This window comes from Octopus bimaculoides, chromosome 2 (assembly GCF_046866305.1).
Source record: "Octopus bimaculoides isolate indiv1 chromosome 2, ASM4686630v1, whole genome shotgun sequence".
NCBI lineage: Eukaryota > Metazoa > Mollusca > Cephalopoda > Octopoda > Octopodidae > Octopus > Octopus bimaculoides.
In genome coordinates, this window is record NC_142929.1 from 67916086 (window position 1) to 67933177 (window position 17092).

Genomic DNA, 17092 nt, shown 5'->3' on the forward strand with positions numbered 1-17092 from the left:
GGGCTACTTACCTGAAGTGGGTAGGGTCCTGTCTGTTTTCTTGCTTACTAAAACCTTAATCTTTGTCAAGTTAACCTTAAAGCCCTTAGATTCCAAGTTTTGCTCCCACACCTGGAATTTCTTTTCTGAAATAGAATCTGCTATGAGGACAAGATTGTCAGCATAAGGTAGTTTCCAAGGGCTGCCAGTCTTGAATTCCTCTATTATGACCTGGAAGACAATGATGAGAAGTAGGGGACTGAGGACTGAGCCTTCATGAACACCTACCTGTGAACCAAATTCTTCGCTGTACTCATGGTTAACGCTCACCTTATTGACAGCACCCCTGTACATGGTCTGTACAGCTTTCATCAGCCACTCATCTATCCCTAGCCTTCTCAGAGTAGACAAGTGGCTTGTGAAAGCTGTACAGACCATGTACCTATATATACGTATCAACATCATTGCCGTCACCATTGTGTTAACATCCACTTTTCCATGCTTACATGAGCTGTATGGAATTTGTTGAAGTGGATTTCCTACAAATGGATAACCTGTCTGTTATCAACTCCTACCTCTTTTCAAGGAAGGTAAAATATTTCTCTATGATCAAACATGTTTTCACAGAAGATTAGAAAGGAAGAACACCACTTGCATGATGGTAACATTCATTTACAACTATTATGTGATGCCAAGCTAAAGAGAGAGTAACACACACTCACACATATACATTAAACAAATGTATATATATATATATATATATATATATATATATATATATATATATATATATATATATATATATATATATATATATATATATATATATGTATATATATATGTGTGTGTGTTAATATATATATATATATAAATATACAGGGATTAGCATTGAGTTGCTTCTCCAACATACTGAAAATTTAGAAATAAGTTTAGAATCAGTAGTTCTTTGACTGCTATTTCTAAATTTTCAGTATGTTGGAGAAGCAACTCAATGCTAATCCCTGTATATTTATGATGATAAATGGTTTTACCGATAAAGGTTTTTTCATACTGAACTACTTGGCAAAATTGCTAATTATTAATTCTATTATTAATTGACGATTCCCTGCCCTTATTCTTGTATATTTTATATATATATATATATATATATATATATATATATATATATATGTATTTACATAGGTATACATGTATGAGTCTGTGTCTGTATGTATACATATTTACACACATACACACAGACAAGCAAACATATATATAAATATGGAGAGAGAAAGAGAGACAGATTCTTGGTTTATTTTTGATTTTAATATCTACACTTCAATATAAACAATCAAGCAATTATTCAGTTTCATGATTAGTTCCAAGGATCACCTTAGTTATCTCTAAATAAAACCATTCTCCATATTTCTTTCCTTATTTTCATTTTTTTGTCATTGTTTTCCATATTTTTTTTCAAGAGATCTTTCCTTCCCATTCGCTTTTAAAATATGTAACAAATTTTTATCCACATTTAATTGTATTTTCCATGGAAACAACTGGTTTTACAGTGGATTGTTTAAATTTTTAAACATCTCAAATATTACAATGTGAATATGTAAGAAAGAAAATAAATGTCTACAAAGAAAGACTAAGCAATGCAAATTAATAAAGCTGGTAATAAAAGCCAAAACATATATAAACAAATAAAGAAAAGATGCTTAGATTATTAATAACCAATGGCTCAAAGATGTAAAAAGCCAATTATATGAACAGAATTAATATTATTTTCATGCAAATTGATACAAGTGATTTATTTAAAAATAATAGAAGTAGATTAAGTCATATATATATATATATATAAGAAATTTAATAATAGTTTGACTCAGCTCCATGGGACTCAAAGTTCCATAGGCCCGTAAAATGAACCTGTCTTGCCTGCTATCTAGAGATAGTGTAAGAGGTTATGAGACAAATTCAAGATGGCTTCTAGATGTTAGACCTCTATTAGTCAACTCAGATCATGTGATATTACTGGTCTGGAAAGGGACATCAATTTTCTTTGTTCTTAAACCCACATGAACAGATAGGATGTTGGTAGGAAGCTGTCACCACTATGTGTGGAAGCTGTTGTATTGGCTGAGTGTCACTTTCTTTGTTTGCCCACCTACACACACACACACACACACACACACACACACATATATATATATATATATATATATATATATATATATATATATATATATATATATATATACACATGAGTAGGTGGGCATATGCCTGATTGCGTGTGTGTGAAAACATAACTGTGTATGTGTATATGTATGTGTGTTTCTGTGTCCATGTCTATGTCTGTGTATGTATGTATGTATGTATGTATATCCATGCATAAAAACTATATGCATATGTAGATGTATATCATTTGATAAAAATGGATTGTTTGTGTTTTCTAAGACATAAGAAGACAAATTAATGTTATCTCAAACAAAAAGTAGAAAGTTAAGCTAAATTTAATATTTAGGGGGTTAAAATATATTTTTAAAAACAAGAAATTTTTGTTTGAGGAGGGAAAGCCAGACAGACATCTTTTTTTGATAGTATGTCATGTGATAAGAAACTTCGATTTACCCTTGAGAGGATTATATAATATGTGCAAATGCTGACGGTGATGATGACATCAATGCTTGTCACTATGACAACAGTAATGTTACTGAAGGTAAATAATATATTGCTTCTAACTCATATAATAGCCACAGATTACAGTGAAGCATGTGCTATTGCTGCCAGTGCATTTATAATGATGAAGATAGTGATGATGATAGCGATGGTGACAATGAAGCTGGTGATTACAACAATAATGATAATTATCAAATTATTACTATAATTAACCAGCAAAGAGGTGAAATAAAAGTAAACATCAGGACTTCTATGTTGTTTCTATAATGATAATAATGATTTACCCTGGTATATAATACAAATATATATTCGCACATACATAAGTTCATATACACATTTATACACTTATACGCGTTGTATACATTCACACATATATTTAATCATTTATACATATTCACACATAGACACATTCATACATGTATATATCCGTAGATACACTCATACATGTATACATTTATTTATACATACATTCACACAACCACATATAGTGATGAATGCATTCATATGTAGATAAGCTCATACATACATTATATATATATATGCAAAAATACATTCATAAGATGTAACCATACAGGTATGTACTAAAAAGACATGTAACCCATTTTGTGAGTGCAAGTTTATCATCACAGACATCTAGATATATACACTCACTAATTCATTTACATATTCTCAAATTCTGTAACTGTCTTGGCTTTGCTAGAGACCAGTTTGAATTCTACATAGAACTTAAATAAGTCTCAAATAAAATATACATAGTCATACATACAGTTGTACATACATGCTGACATACATACATATATATATACATACATACAAACATCAGGAACTGTCTTAATCCAAAATGTCTTGTTACTTTGTTAGCAATCAGCTTGAACTCCATTAAGAACTTACATAAATCTCAAAGGAGAACATCCATCCATCCATTCATCCATCCATCCATCCATCCATGCATGAATACATACATACATACATACATATATACATACATACAAATATAAAAAGCAGTCCAGAACCAAATATAAGGCAATAATCAAATGAAAATAAAACCAGCATTAGCTTAAACGAAGTAAATTTGCAAAGCTTTAAATTTAATTATTAACTAAAAATGTAATTTTACTTAACACAAGAAATATTTTAATCAAATAAAAACCAAGATTTCAATTAAATCAAATCTATTGAATTGAACTATAATAGATTACAGCATTATGCTGTACCATTCTGAAATGTTTTTAGAAGACATAACATGCAAATTAACAAATTTCAGAAAAAACAGATAATATAATGAATAAAAGGAACCAAAGAGCATTTGCTATGGTAAAGCACCGTCATGCCAAATACATATAATTCAATTATTAGTTATTAAAAAAGTCCACATTTTTTAAAAATAAAAGTTAGTATTTGTTAATTTCAACTCAGGTTACCAATAATCAAAAAACATAGCAAAGGAAATATAAAAAGCTTGAGTGCTAAATAATAAATTTATAAAAATTAGTAATGACCCTAAAGATCTGCTATAGATGGAATCTTTAATACAAGCCATAATCTTAAATTCTAATAAATACATATTAGCATTAAGAAGGATGTATAACTGAATATCACCTGTTCCAATAATACATGCAAATGTCCAGATTTATAGAAACATGTCACCTATGCTTGTACAGAAACAGGAATGTAAATACATTTTGAAATAATCAGTAGCATCTAAAATAATTAAAATGATTCATTGAATGTGATGTAACAATTTTATTAAACTAAGGACAGAATTTCCAACACATTACCTTAATAAGCAAATAAATTCAATAAATATATTCAATCTCTAACTACTATTTGGAATCCTTCGGATTCTATATGTCGCCAATGAAAACAAAACTGGCAGAAGCAAAAAATCATCATTTATGTCTAGTTCTGTATCCTCCAATAGAACAAAATCTACTCTAAAACAAATGAAGCTACAAAAGGGAAGAATGAGATTATGAAATACCTTAAGATGTCTCGCTGTGATGTCCTTGCATAAAGAGATCTCTTTCTGGGACAAATCCACATTAGATAGTGGGTAAATAACTTCTCCAATAATTTCATCTCTTGAAAACTTGTCAAAGCTGAGAACCACAAAGTGAAGGATAATATCTTCAAGTTGGTTATAGTCAACTCCATAAAAGGTGAAAGTTTCATCGTAGACTGGGTTCAATGTCTTTCTGAGAATTCTGGTTTTACGCTTGTATTTCTTCTCAGGCAGAAGCTGGAGTTTGATGTAAGGGTCACACACAGCAATTCCTGGTACTGATGGATTGAGGTCTGATGCTTTTAAAATGGTGACATGAAGAGCATTTTTCTTTGAATCATGCTCAATCGAAAAGTCTATGTTTCCAAGGTAAGGAACTTTTGCAGCTGGTGAATTCTGAAATTTCTCAAAAGCCCCATCATATTTCTCGTTTTCATATTCAAAGTCTTCTTTGCAACCAAAGGCCTCATAGAGATACTTGCTTTTCTCAGACATCCCTTCTAAGTCCTTGTCAGTTCGTCCCCAATAATCTCCACTTGATGGACTTACCTAGGTTTTAAAAGGACACTAGTGTGATCTCTGATGCTTAAAACAAATAACACAATACAATAAAACAAATATTTTAACCCTTAATCTATGTCTAAAGTTATTGCTTTAAGAATTTAGCTTTGTAGACATGAAAATACCACCAAAATTAACAATTAGTTTAAAGATATTAAAATATAGGAGACAATTATATAATAGAAAAGTGAACATTAAATATTCTGTGTAGATATATTTGTGATGGTGTGCTTTGTGTATGCTTGGTGAGTGTTTTTATTTGGCTTTTTCCATGTGAAAAGAAATACATGAGTAAATAAATATTCCCACGTTATCAAATTGGTGCTGTTATATAGTGCCAGAATATAGATCAATAGATGACCAGTTGTTGAGAACAGAAATAAGCAATGAGAAGTTTATTGGGCATTTCTAATTGAAGAGAAAATTGATAAAATGCAAGACTTCACATCCAAAGAGGAAGTAGCTGACCCTAATCTGTTATGTATGTATGTGTGTGTGCGTGCATGTGTATGTGTGTGTGTGTGTGTGTGCATGTAAATATATATATATGTGTAAAGGTAAGATCAATCTTGGTGGTGCCACATAAAAAGCACTCAGTCCACTCTATGCGGTGCTTGGTGTTAGGAAGGACGTCCAGCCATAAAAACCATGCCAAAACAGACACAGTAGCCTAGTGTATCTTCTACCAGGCCAGCTCCTGTCAAACTGTCCAACCCATACCAGCATGGAAAACAGAAGTTAAATGATGGTGAAGATGATGATGACGATGATGATGATTATATATATATAAATTTTAAGGTATGTATTTGTACCAGGTCAAAAAACAGCAGTTAACACATTCCTACATCACTCTATGATGAAAATAATACATGCTGAAAAAATTTGTATTTTGTATTTTAGTATTTCCTGTATGTATAGTCAGATGTATGACTGCAACAGATAAATTCAGAGCTCCATGTCATGTATCACCATCCAATCTACTCCCAGTTATGTGGCATGATTAACATAATGTAATAAAGTGTTCCCCTGAAGAATTGTTGTGGATCTGCATCCAAATGCATTATGACCACCCACTACAGAGGATACAAATAACCACAATGACAAAACATATTTAGGGAACAAATGGTACATGCTGCATCTTCTATTCATCCCACTTTTTCCTATATTATCTTTTATACAGACTATTCACAACAGGAGTGGCCAACTTTTAAATTAAAGATCAAGATGACATCATAACTTTAGCTATACCTGTAGTTATACATAATAATAAAGTAAATTTAAGTAAACTCAGTTCAAGGAAGAGATTTCATTACTGATATTAGACTTTTGAGGTGTGAGGTTGCTCATGTGTTTAAATTCTGTTCTTCCATACTAGTGCAGCTTGGATGAGAATGTATTTGAGACAGGATTTCATGACCAGATGCTCTTCCTGTTGTGAACACTTGCCCACTTTTTTTAAGTTGGGGATTTTTCATTCCACTGATCATCAAAAGTACAGACCAACTGGTCATAGAGCCAAGAAAAAAAATGTAAACATCATTCATGCACATTCATTTACATACACACACTCACATACAGATACATAGATATAAATGTGTGTGTGTGTGTGTGTGTGTGTATGTATGTGTGAATATATATATATATATATATATATATATATATATATATGATCATACTGGAACCCAAATTTTATCTCATTTTTTCAACGTCTTGGAGCTCTAACTTCCTTTATTTATAGCCAATTATTATTTTGTTTGTTATCTTTTATACAAAAGGAAACATCACTTATGTTGATATTTAACAATACTTATATACTATATTGTATATTTTATGTTATCTATTATGCAATGGTCATCTTGTATAATGATCATATTACAAAATGACAGTGTTATATAATTGGTACATTACACAATAGCCATATTACATAATGCTTATAAAGTTTTGTTTAAAATTTATATTATTACATAATATTCATAAAGTTTTATTTCATAAAATGATGCTACAGGTAAGTCAAAGATTGCAGGTACCCCAGTATCATCTAGAATTTGAGCTTGCAGTGTTGAAAATTAAAACCCATAATGCTTTCTTCAGTGTGACTTTCTTGGTATATTTTGAGTTTCCTTTCCTGGCATAACACCACCTGCATCATCAACAACAGACACAGCCCAGAATATACCATCGTGTAGGTGTGGTTGTATTTCAGGTTCAGTCCTACTGCATGGCACCTTCAGCAAATGTCTTCTCCTGTAGCTTTGGGTCAATGAAAGCCTTGTGAATGGATTAGGTAAACTGAGAGTTCATCATGTGTGTGTGTGTGTGTGTGTGTGTGTGTGTGTCCTTGTCTTTACATCACATAATTATTACAAATGAATGTCATTCATTTCCAATGTTCTGCAAAAATATGTCTGACCATGGGGATATATTACCCTACTTGGAAACAGATGAGGGTAGGCAACAGGAAGGGCATCTGGCCAGAGAAAATCTACCTCAATAAATTCTGCCTGACCCATGCAAACATGAAAAAGTGAATATTAAAACGATGATGATGTATGCAGTCAAACTGCTAAAGTGTTCAACTACGTACAATTAAGTATTCAAGGTTGTTAAAATATTGATGTTGTGGAGCTATAGTTGTGTAGCAAGTAACTTGATCTGAAATTGTGTATGAAACTGAAGAAACTACCTCATGGAAGAGCAACTTAATAACACACAAAGCTGTTAAATTCACTTTAAACTTAAATTTACTTCATGAGGTATCCAACTTTTCATCACACAGTTCAACTTCAGTAATCAAGTTGCAGGTGTGCAATGAATATCTTGACACCTCACAGAATATCTTTAACGTGAATTTTAACAGCTTTGTTGAAGTGGCTATTCAACAACGTGATGATTTTGCATCTGAGAGCAAAGGGAATTGAAAGAAACAAAATAACACAACACATTGAGAGTGAGAGAAACAGAGACATAGTAATTAGTTTTCATCTCTTCCAATGTGATTAACCAAAATCCTGTTTGTATTGACCACTAGTTTATATCCCTCAGGTCAATAAAGCAAGGACATGTAATATAGTGAGTTGACTGAATCAAGCATCCCACTTCGCTGAGAAAAAAAATTAGGGTTATGTTCAGTAAAATTAAATCTATCACTTATAAGTATATGCATGTTTCATCTGCTTTACTAATGTTTATTTTTCTTATAAACCATATTTATCCAAATTCCTTCGGTTGATAATGTGAGGGAACATTTTGAATATTTATCTCATTAACGATTTAGTTATCCTTCATCCATACATTCATTTCTCTGCCCTCTATTCCTGGGTCATTGGGGTAGAATCCTTAGCACCTCCTCCATAGGGTCCTATCTGAAGTTGTTATTACCCTTCCAGCTGGATGATTAAGTGCGATCAATTGAGATTATGGATGTTTTCCAACCATCTTATTCTTGGTCTACCTCTAGATCTCCTGCCACATGGCTCAGCTTCAAGAATTTGTCTTGCGATTCTTTCCTGCAACATTCTAATCACATGCCCATAATATTGAAGCGGTGGTCTCTCAAAGCAGAGATGTAATGACTCAATCTATTTTTATTATTTGGCCAAAGGCGGCAAGTTGGCAAAATCATTAGCATACCAAGTAAAATACTTAGCAGCATTTTGTCCATTCTGAGTTCAAATTCTGCTGAGGCTGACTTTGCCTTTCATCTATTCGGGGTCGATAAATTAAGTAATCAATCAAGTACTGGGGTTGATATGATCGACTTTCCCCCGGATTATTTGGCTAAATTCTTCTTAAATACTGGATCATAATTCTTGAATGAAACAATGGTTAAAAACATTTCCAACATTGTGTCATCACATAACATAACAGCAATATGAGAACCAATATGAAAATGATTTTGAGCTATACTGCATAAGTTATCTCATTACTGAACCAATATTTACTGAGAAGGAAAAGCACAGAAAAAGAGAAAAATGAATGAATAATTAAGATTGAGACAAGGCTGTGTGGTCAAGAAGTCTTCTTCCCAACCATATGAATTTTGGTTGCAGTCCCACTATATGGCACCATGGGTAAGTTTCTACTAGAGCCCTGGGCCATCCAAAGCCTTGGGTAGATTTGGTAGACAGAAAGTGAAGGAAGCTCATCTTGTGTGTGTGTGTGTTTGTATGTATGTGTGCATGTATATAAATTGTCTGTGTGAGTGTGAATGTTTGTGGTTCTTTGCATGATGGGTGTAAATGAATGTACCTGTCATATATTTCCAATATTCAAAGAAATCATATTTGGTTATGGGGAAATATTATTTTGTTTTGGAAGACGTGAGGGTTGGTGATGAGAAAGGCATCTGGCAGTAAAAATCTGGCTCAACAAATTCTGTCCAACCCATGCAAGTATGGAAAAGTGGACATTAAAACAATGATGATGGTGATAGAAAAAGAGGAGAGGAATAGGATAAAAGTATTGTGAGAGTGAGTGTGAGTGTGTGTGTGTGTGTGTGTGTGTGTGTGTGTGTGTGTGTGTGTGTGTGTGTGTGTGTGTGTGTGTGTGCGCTTATGTGTCTGTGTGTCTGTGATGAAATCAGGAGAGAAAGTAAGTAATAGAGTAAACAAGAGGAGAGCTAGACAAAATGCAAACTTATTGATGTTCAATATTTGGACTTTGAAGATGAAATGTGCAATTCTTACAAATATGGGTTTTTTTTTGTATTTTATATTATCTATTTTTTTAATGTTTGTTATTCAGTGCTTATTACTGTCTATTGCTGTGTCTATTGAATAAAATTTGTTTCCACTGCTGTGGACTGATCTTTGTTCACTTGAACACATTAAAATCAACATTATAATTATGAACACATATAATTCTATACAGTTTGCAATATGATCTTAATAAAACAAGGATAAAAAGACATTTTAAATATCAATATTTGATGTGGGAAGAAAAAGACAATAACAATGAACTAACACAGAAACTAAATTATTTTACAAACAGAAAAAACACCAACAGAAATATACAAAACAAAAAATTTTAGACATAGTGAGATGAGGGAATTGAAATTTTGATGTTTTGGAGAAGAAATAGTGTTGGTCAGTAATGTTTGTGGCAAGATTGTGTTATTTCATATGTCATACATAGATTCCAACATTTAAGCCAGTGATTCCCAACATGGGGCATACACCCCATCAGTGGGGTCTGAGAAAATTGTGCTGAGATGTGGGATCCAAAACTTTTTTTTTTGTGGGATATAGAATTCTGAAATTCTTTTTTTTTTTTTTTTTGCAACAAACATATTACATCTATATTCAGCCTTGCCAAACCAATCGCTCCAGCCAAGCATACTGTGTGAAGACTGTTTGCTACAATATAGTGCTATTCCAATGCCCTAGTGTGGATATTTCTTTAAGGAATGTATATAATTATGAGAAATCAGTGGTGGGGTATACATTTTTCTGGAAAGTAACAGTGGAGCCTGGGATAAGATAGATTGTGAAAAATACTGGTTTAAACCATTTAAGTCCTTTTTAGTGACCAAGACATCTAATTAGAAAGAGAAATAGGATCCATGTAAGTATATGTTATAATCTTGATGTAAGTGTATAAAAGGTAAAGACCGGCTTCAGTCATGAATGATCATGTGATTGCACCTAGAAAGTTCCCCTCCAAGGCACAAGTCCAGGCATGGTTGTTTATGGAAGACCAGCCGTTGCCCATGCATACCGGCCTCTCCTCTCCATGTCACTTATCCAAGGGAAAGGAACAGGCCAGTACAGCTTGGTACCAGTGGTGTTGCAATTCATTTCTACAGCTGAGTGAACTGGAACAATGTGAAATAAAGCGTCTTGCTCAATAATACAACACACAGCTCGGATCAGGGATCGAACTCATTACCTCATTATTGTGAACCTGATGCTGTAACCACTCAGCCATAAGTATAGAAATGTAGATATTTAAATATGTATTTATGATATTTACTTGTTATGCTATTCTATCCTATTCTATGCTTGATTTTAACTGAAAAAATTGTGATGCAACTTATACATGGAACAAATCTAAAACTATGAAAAGATTAAATTTTGTAGCAAGATTTAACATGAAATTAGGAGTATGATTTATACAAGAGTAAATATGGTAATTATTTTATATTCCCAAAATCACAGCTGGAATGGAACACATGTACTTTTCATTACCAATCCCAAAAGAAGCTCAACAACCAAGAATAATAGAGCATATATTATGAAAAATTCACGAAATTGACAATATTGCTTTCAAATATTGGCACAAGACCAGCAATTTCAAGGGAAGGGATAAGTTGATTTCATTGACCCCCAGTGATTACTGGTACTTATTTTATCGACCTCAAGAGGATGAAAGGCAAAGTCAACCTTGACAGAATTTGAATTGAGAGCATAAAGACAGACGAAATGCCACTAAGCATTTTGTCTGATGGCACTTGTGCCCGTGGCATGTGTAAGGACTTTCGAGCGAGATCGTTGCCAGTGCCCCTGGACTGGCTCTTGTGTGGGTGGCACGTAAAATACACCATTTTGAGTGTGGCCGTTGCCAGTACCGCCTGACTGGCCTTCGTGCCGGTGGCACATAAAAGCACCCACGACACTCTGAGTGGTTGGCGTTAGGAAGGGCATCCAGCTGTAGAAACTCTGCCAAATCAGATTGGAGCCTGGTGTAGCCATCTGGTTTCACCAGTCCTCAGTCAAATCGTCCAACCCATGCTAGCATGGAAAGCGGACGTTAAACAATGATGATGATGATGATGATAATGATGATGTTAACAATTCTGCCAGCTCATCACCTTAAATTCATCGACAACATTAATCGTTATATTTATATGTATCATCATCATGCCCATTTATGATGCTGACATGGGTTGGATCTATCAATCTATCTATCTATCTATCTATCTATCTATCTATCTATCTATCTATCTATCTGTCTTCTGTCTATCTGTCTGTCTGTCTATTGATAAACAGAGAGACAACTAGATGACTCAATACGTTTAGCGTACAGGTTATTAAAGTTTTACAAGAGGGTGACTGTGACTTTGAAGTCTTGGCCTGTGGGGGGGGGGGGGGGTGTTCCTTTTTACATTCATTTTTCCATGCTAACATCGTTTATATTATAGAAAAATTGTTTTATAGCCAGATACCCTCCCTGTTGCTAACCTTTACCTGTTTTACAAGAAAAAAATTTCTTATACCTATCGTCTTCAAAGATGCAAAACCAACAGATGACCTGTTAACAGGAGAAATCACTGCAACATCACTGTTCATAGCTGAATGATTTTAGGAGAAGCTTAAATGTAAATTAGCACAGACATACATACACTTGCATGTGCACATGCATGCACACACACACACACACGCACACACACACACACAGAGTTATACATAATGGGCTGTTTTTTTCAGTTTCCATTTACTTAATCCATTCTAAAGGTTTTGGTTGACCCAGAGCTAGAGTAGAAAATGCCCAAAATGGTACACAGTGGAACGGAATCTGAAACTACATGGTGGGGAAATGAATTTCTTATCCACATAGATATGGTTCCACTTATATCTTAGTTAACATGACAGCTGGTGCTATCTACATTCTGTCCAGCAGCACAGAATACTAGCGTACTAATAACTGAAGAGTAGTGATGCTTTGTTAAGTATGAAACAATGCAATGGAAAATTACCAAGAGCACAAGTTTCACTAACCCAGATATGTCATATGTTTCATAGACAAAAGGTGGACCCATGCAGATGTCAAGTGGTATCTAAGATGTCAGAAAGCACTACTCAAAACGATCGAGCAAGATAACAGGTAAACAAGATAGTCAAACAATTTGGGTACAAATAGAAGGGAGAACACAACCAAAAGGAGAATTGAAAATGCATAGTGACCAGAGATGTATTGGGACATCTGATAGTCTGGTTGATAAAAAACACTGAACTTCAGAGGACAATTCAGCATAATTGAATTTTCAACAGATTCAATAGCAGACTCACTCATATAAAATTTTTACTGGCAGTCTTGTATTAATTTGGTTGCTGTTAATTTTATAAGGAAAAATAAGTCATATTTAATCTTATGTATTCTAATAATTCGTGTTCTAAAATTTTAAATCAGATCAATATTGGTTAATATCATCTATAACACCATTGCTTCGTTTATATTGGATCAACAAGATTTCTTTCTCCACAAAATATAAATCTATGACTAAATTATAAGATACTTGAAATTGCTCAATATTGATTTCAATACTATGCAGAAATAAAAATATTGTGTGTGTGTGTGTGTGTGTGTGTGTGTGTGTGTGTGTGTGTTTGCATGTGTGTGTGCATGTGTGTGTATGTATGTATGTATGCGTATATGTCTGTGTTTCTGTATGCATGTGTGCATGCATGAGTTTGTGTGTATAAATACGTGCAAAGGTTTTTAGGTAGTAATAAGCTGAATGATCATTATGAATTAAATGTATGTTTTTCTATGTATAGTTTGTATATTTACATTAACTTGTTTGTTCTCTATTATTCAATTTAAGATACTTCTAGATCTTTAAAATCATATGACATTCACTATTGGAAATAGAAACACCATTTCTGTAACAAGTCTTGTTTAAGCTGGTTCTGCCTGAGATGAAAATATCAACATGTTGCATCAAGCATATTACAAACCAGTTTTCGCAGGTTTATACAAGATCTAACCTATTGCATGTAATAGGAAACCAGTAGAAAGTTTATCTCATTTCATTGGTTTGGTTAAATGTTTAGGATCAACAGATGAAACACTCAGAAGATGAAGATGAAGACAGAGAGAATTAAATTATTGTGTAAGAAGATATAATAATGGTGTAGTAATATTAGTAATGGTAGAAGAAATAAAAGAGTGGGGGTGTCTATTTAGTCTATGATACTATGTTAGATTTCCAAGATTTTCACCATACAACTATTATGTTTATAAGAGATGCAACCACAAATCTTTCTTTGTAATGGAATTCTATCGATTTTCTTAACACTTTTTCAAAACCAAGGAAGAAGAATGAAAAGGTTAGTGCTAAACTGTTGAATAACTTCACTGAACATAGAGAAAATAAAAACAGCAACCAATGTATAACGTATAAAATTTATGATGTCATAACTAAAGGTGAGTGTACAAAGCATCATAACTTCTTATCTAATTGCTCAGTTGTTGCACCTCTTTAATAGAAATACTATTCTATTTACTACATTTATGGAAGTGTCACTTTGTTCTGAAAATACATTTTAAAATGTTACTTAATCATTTCCTTTTAGAGGAATAAAAACAATATGCCTGAATGTTAATGCTAAAAGCATTTTGGTTTGTTAATCAATGGAAATCAATAAAAAAATCAATAAACTAGAAATCACAGTAAGGTTGCGAAGAATTAGTTCATCTCTCACATCGACAAATCAATAACATTTTCTTATAGAAAATGAATAAATCTCTATATCCTCTCGCAGAAATGTTGTTGATGGTGTTCATTTTTCTGTTGTTGCCAAGCAAATATTCAAGAATAGGTTTATTTCTGAAATTAACACTGTACTTTTAATAAGATATGCAAAACTTGTCTCAAATGATTATTTCCCATTGTGAGTATTTGTAATTCTGTCTGGAATAAATTTTCTTTCTTGTGAAGCATTGAAAGTACTTTTATTTACTTTTTATTAAGATTCATGAAAAGAACACCAGAATTCAGAGATGATAACAGAGGCAAAAGTGCATTTAATTCATAAACAATAGCACAATCACAATCACACATAATGGACAGTAGATCTCCTAATGAATCTAACATAGAAAGATATCAGTCAGTTCTACCAATGAGTAATAAAGCTATTTAGAGATGAATGGGTATTGCTAACACATTTTATGCTCTCTAGACATACTAAAATCTTGATGACTGTAAGCGATGATTCTATTATTGTTTATAAGTATTGTTTTGAGTAACAGTGAATCAAAAATATAAAAAATAAACTAAGGAAGAGATTGTGAGAAGACATATATTCTGTCTTCCGACACAGAATTGGAGATGGCTTCTAAGTTATGTGATATGCTGCTGATGAGATTGTAACATCTACTTAATGTTTAATCGAATAGCAGCTGGACAGCTTAAAAGAGTTTGGGTTTGTATTTCACTACTAGTACAACACATTTAACTTTCAAAGAAGCCAATTTACTTTGTCATAAATAATTACAATGTAGTGATATCCTTACGGCAAGCAATTTTGTCAGCTTGCAATTGTGAGATCAAATCTAAGGCTGCATGCTGGCAGAATTGTTAGCTTGTCAGGCAAAATGCTTTGCAGCATTTCGTCCATCATTATGCCCTGAGTTCAAATTCTGCCATGGTCAACTCCGCCTTTTATCCTTTCAAGATTGATAAAATAAAGTACCAGCTAACTTACCCTTCCATCTCAAATTACTGGCCTTGTGTCAAAATATGAAACCAAAAGTAAGATCAAAGCTATCCACAATGATTATCACAAATGATAAGAATTAGAATAATATCAGTAAATGACTAATACTGGTTTTTTATCATCACATATCCCCTATTAGCGTTTTAACAGTCACTGTATTAAATATGATATATTAACTTTACTTTTTTTTTGTTGTTGTTCAGTCAGATGGTGCCTATATGTAATTTATTTTCTAAACAGTTCTAGGCTCCTGTACAAACTTGTGTACATTTTTTATTCTTCTCCTTAGTAATAAACCCATCATTATGTCAGCCAGTACCATGAAGGCCAAGCTTTGAATGGCCATAACGAGACTGAAATATGTCTAAAGTTGCCTTTCATATTTGCCCAAATAATTTAAATATTTTTTCTTTTTTTTTTATATTTGGTTTTCAAAATTGTTAATGCAAACTTGTGTGTTGAAACAGATTTTTTGTATCTTTGGAGGGTCATTTATTCCAATAATAAACACACACACTGGTTCAATTTCACTTCTTTATCATTTGTTAATTGGTTATCTATTTCATCAACTAACTAGTTGATTATTTGATTAATCATTTGGTTAATCAATTAATCAGTCAGTTATGTTTATCCAAGTCCTTTTGTTGCCACACATGACCTCTTCAGCGACATGCCCTCTCAACACCAAGCCTGCTTCAAATTGGTCACAGAAAGGACTTTGATGACTGACTGAATCATAACCAAATGATTAAAGAAACAATTGAACAGTTAATTGGTTAAATGGTTAACTAACTAATGAATAATTAAGATGTGAAACTGAATCAGTGTATGTGTTTATTATTAGCATAAATACACCATCACCCCACATCCTGGAGAGACAACAGATTAAAAATACTTGTCACAGGTTAGGGTCATTTTTTTCCTCGCCACAATTATTTCTAGTTAACTTTTTAATGCTCTGTATATTAAATATGTTAACACTAACTTAACTTCCATGATTATAAATGTCCTTTCTAATTTTGGCACAAGGCCAGCAATTCTCAGGGGAAGGGAAGTCAATTACACCAACCCCTGCTACTTATTTTATCAGTCCCAAAAGGATAAAAGGCAAAGTCAACCTCAGTAGGATTTGAAATCAGGACATATACAGCTGGAAGAAATGTTGCTAAATATTTTGTCCAACGTCGTAACAATTCTGCCAGCTCACTATCTTACCCATGATTATAAATATGTCACATCTGTGGTATAGTGAGCTGAAAAAACTTAGATTAACTGAGATTTTCTATACAATTAGTAGACAAAAACTCCCTTTAGAGAGTGTTTAAAATCTGAAAACAACAAACATAAAGATATAATTCTACCAAGATGTAGAACATACTTTTTTGAAGAGATCTAATAAAGCTGGAATATGTCCATTATCTTCACCAGTTGGTTTAAAGACTAGGTCCACACCAATACA

General features: G+C 33.0%; 1 protein-coding gene across 2 annotated transcripts in view; it reads right to left on the reverse strand.

The window, feature by feature from the left end:
- The window catches only part of LOC106884495 (synaptotagmin-11), a 117390-nt gene that overhangs the window by 17959 nt on the left and 82339 nt on the right, over positions 1-17092 (reverse strand). The window contains exon 3 of one of the 2 annotated variants that reach the window (XM_014935916.3): positions 4616-5185. The exons of the other annotated variant lie outside the window; for it this stretch is intronic. Coding sequence (XP_014791402.1) covers positions 4616-5185 — 570 coding nt within the window. The remainder of the gene's footprint in view (positions 1-4615; positions 5186-17092) is intronic. 2 annotated transcript variants of the gene reach the window in all.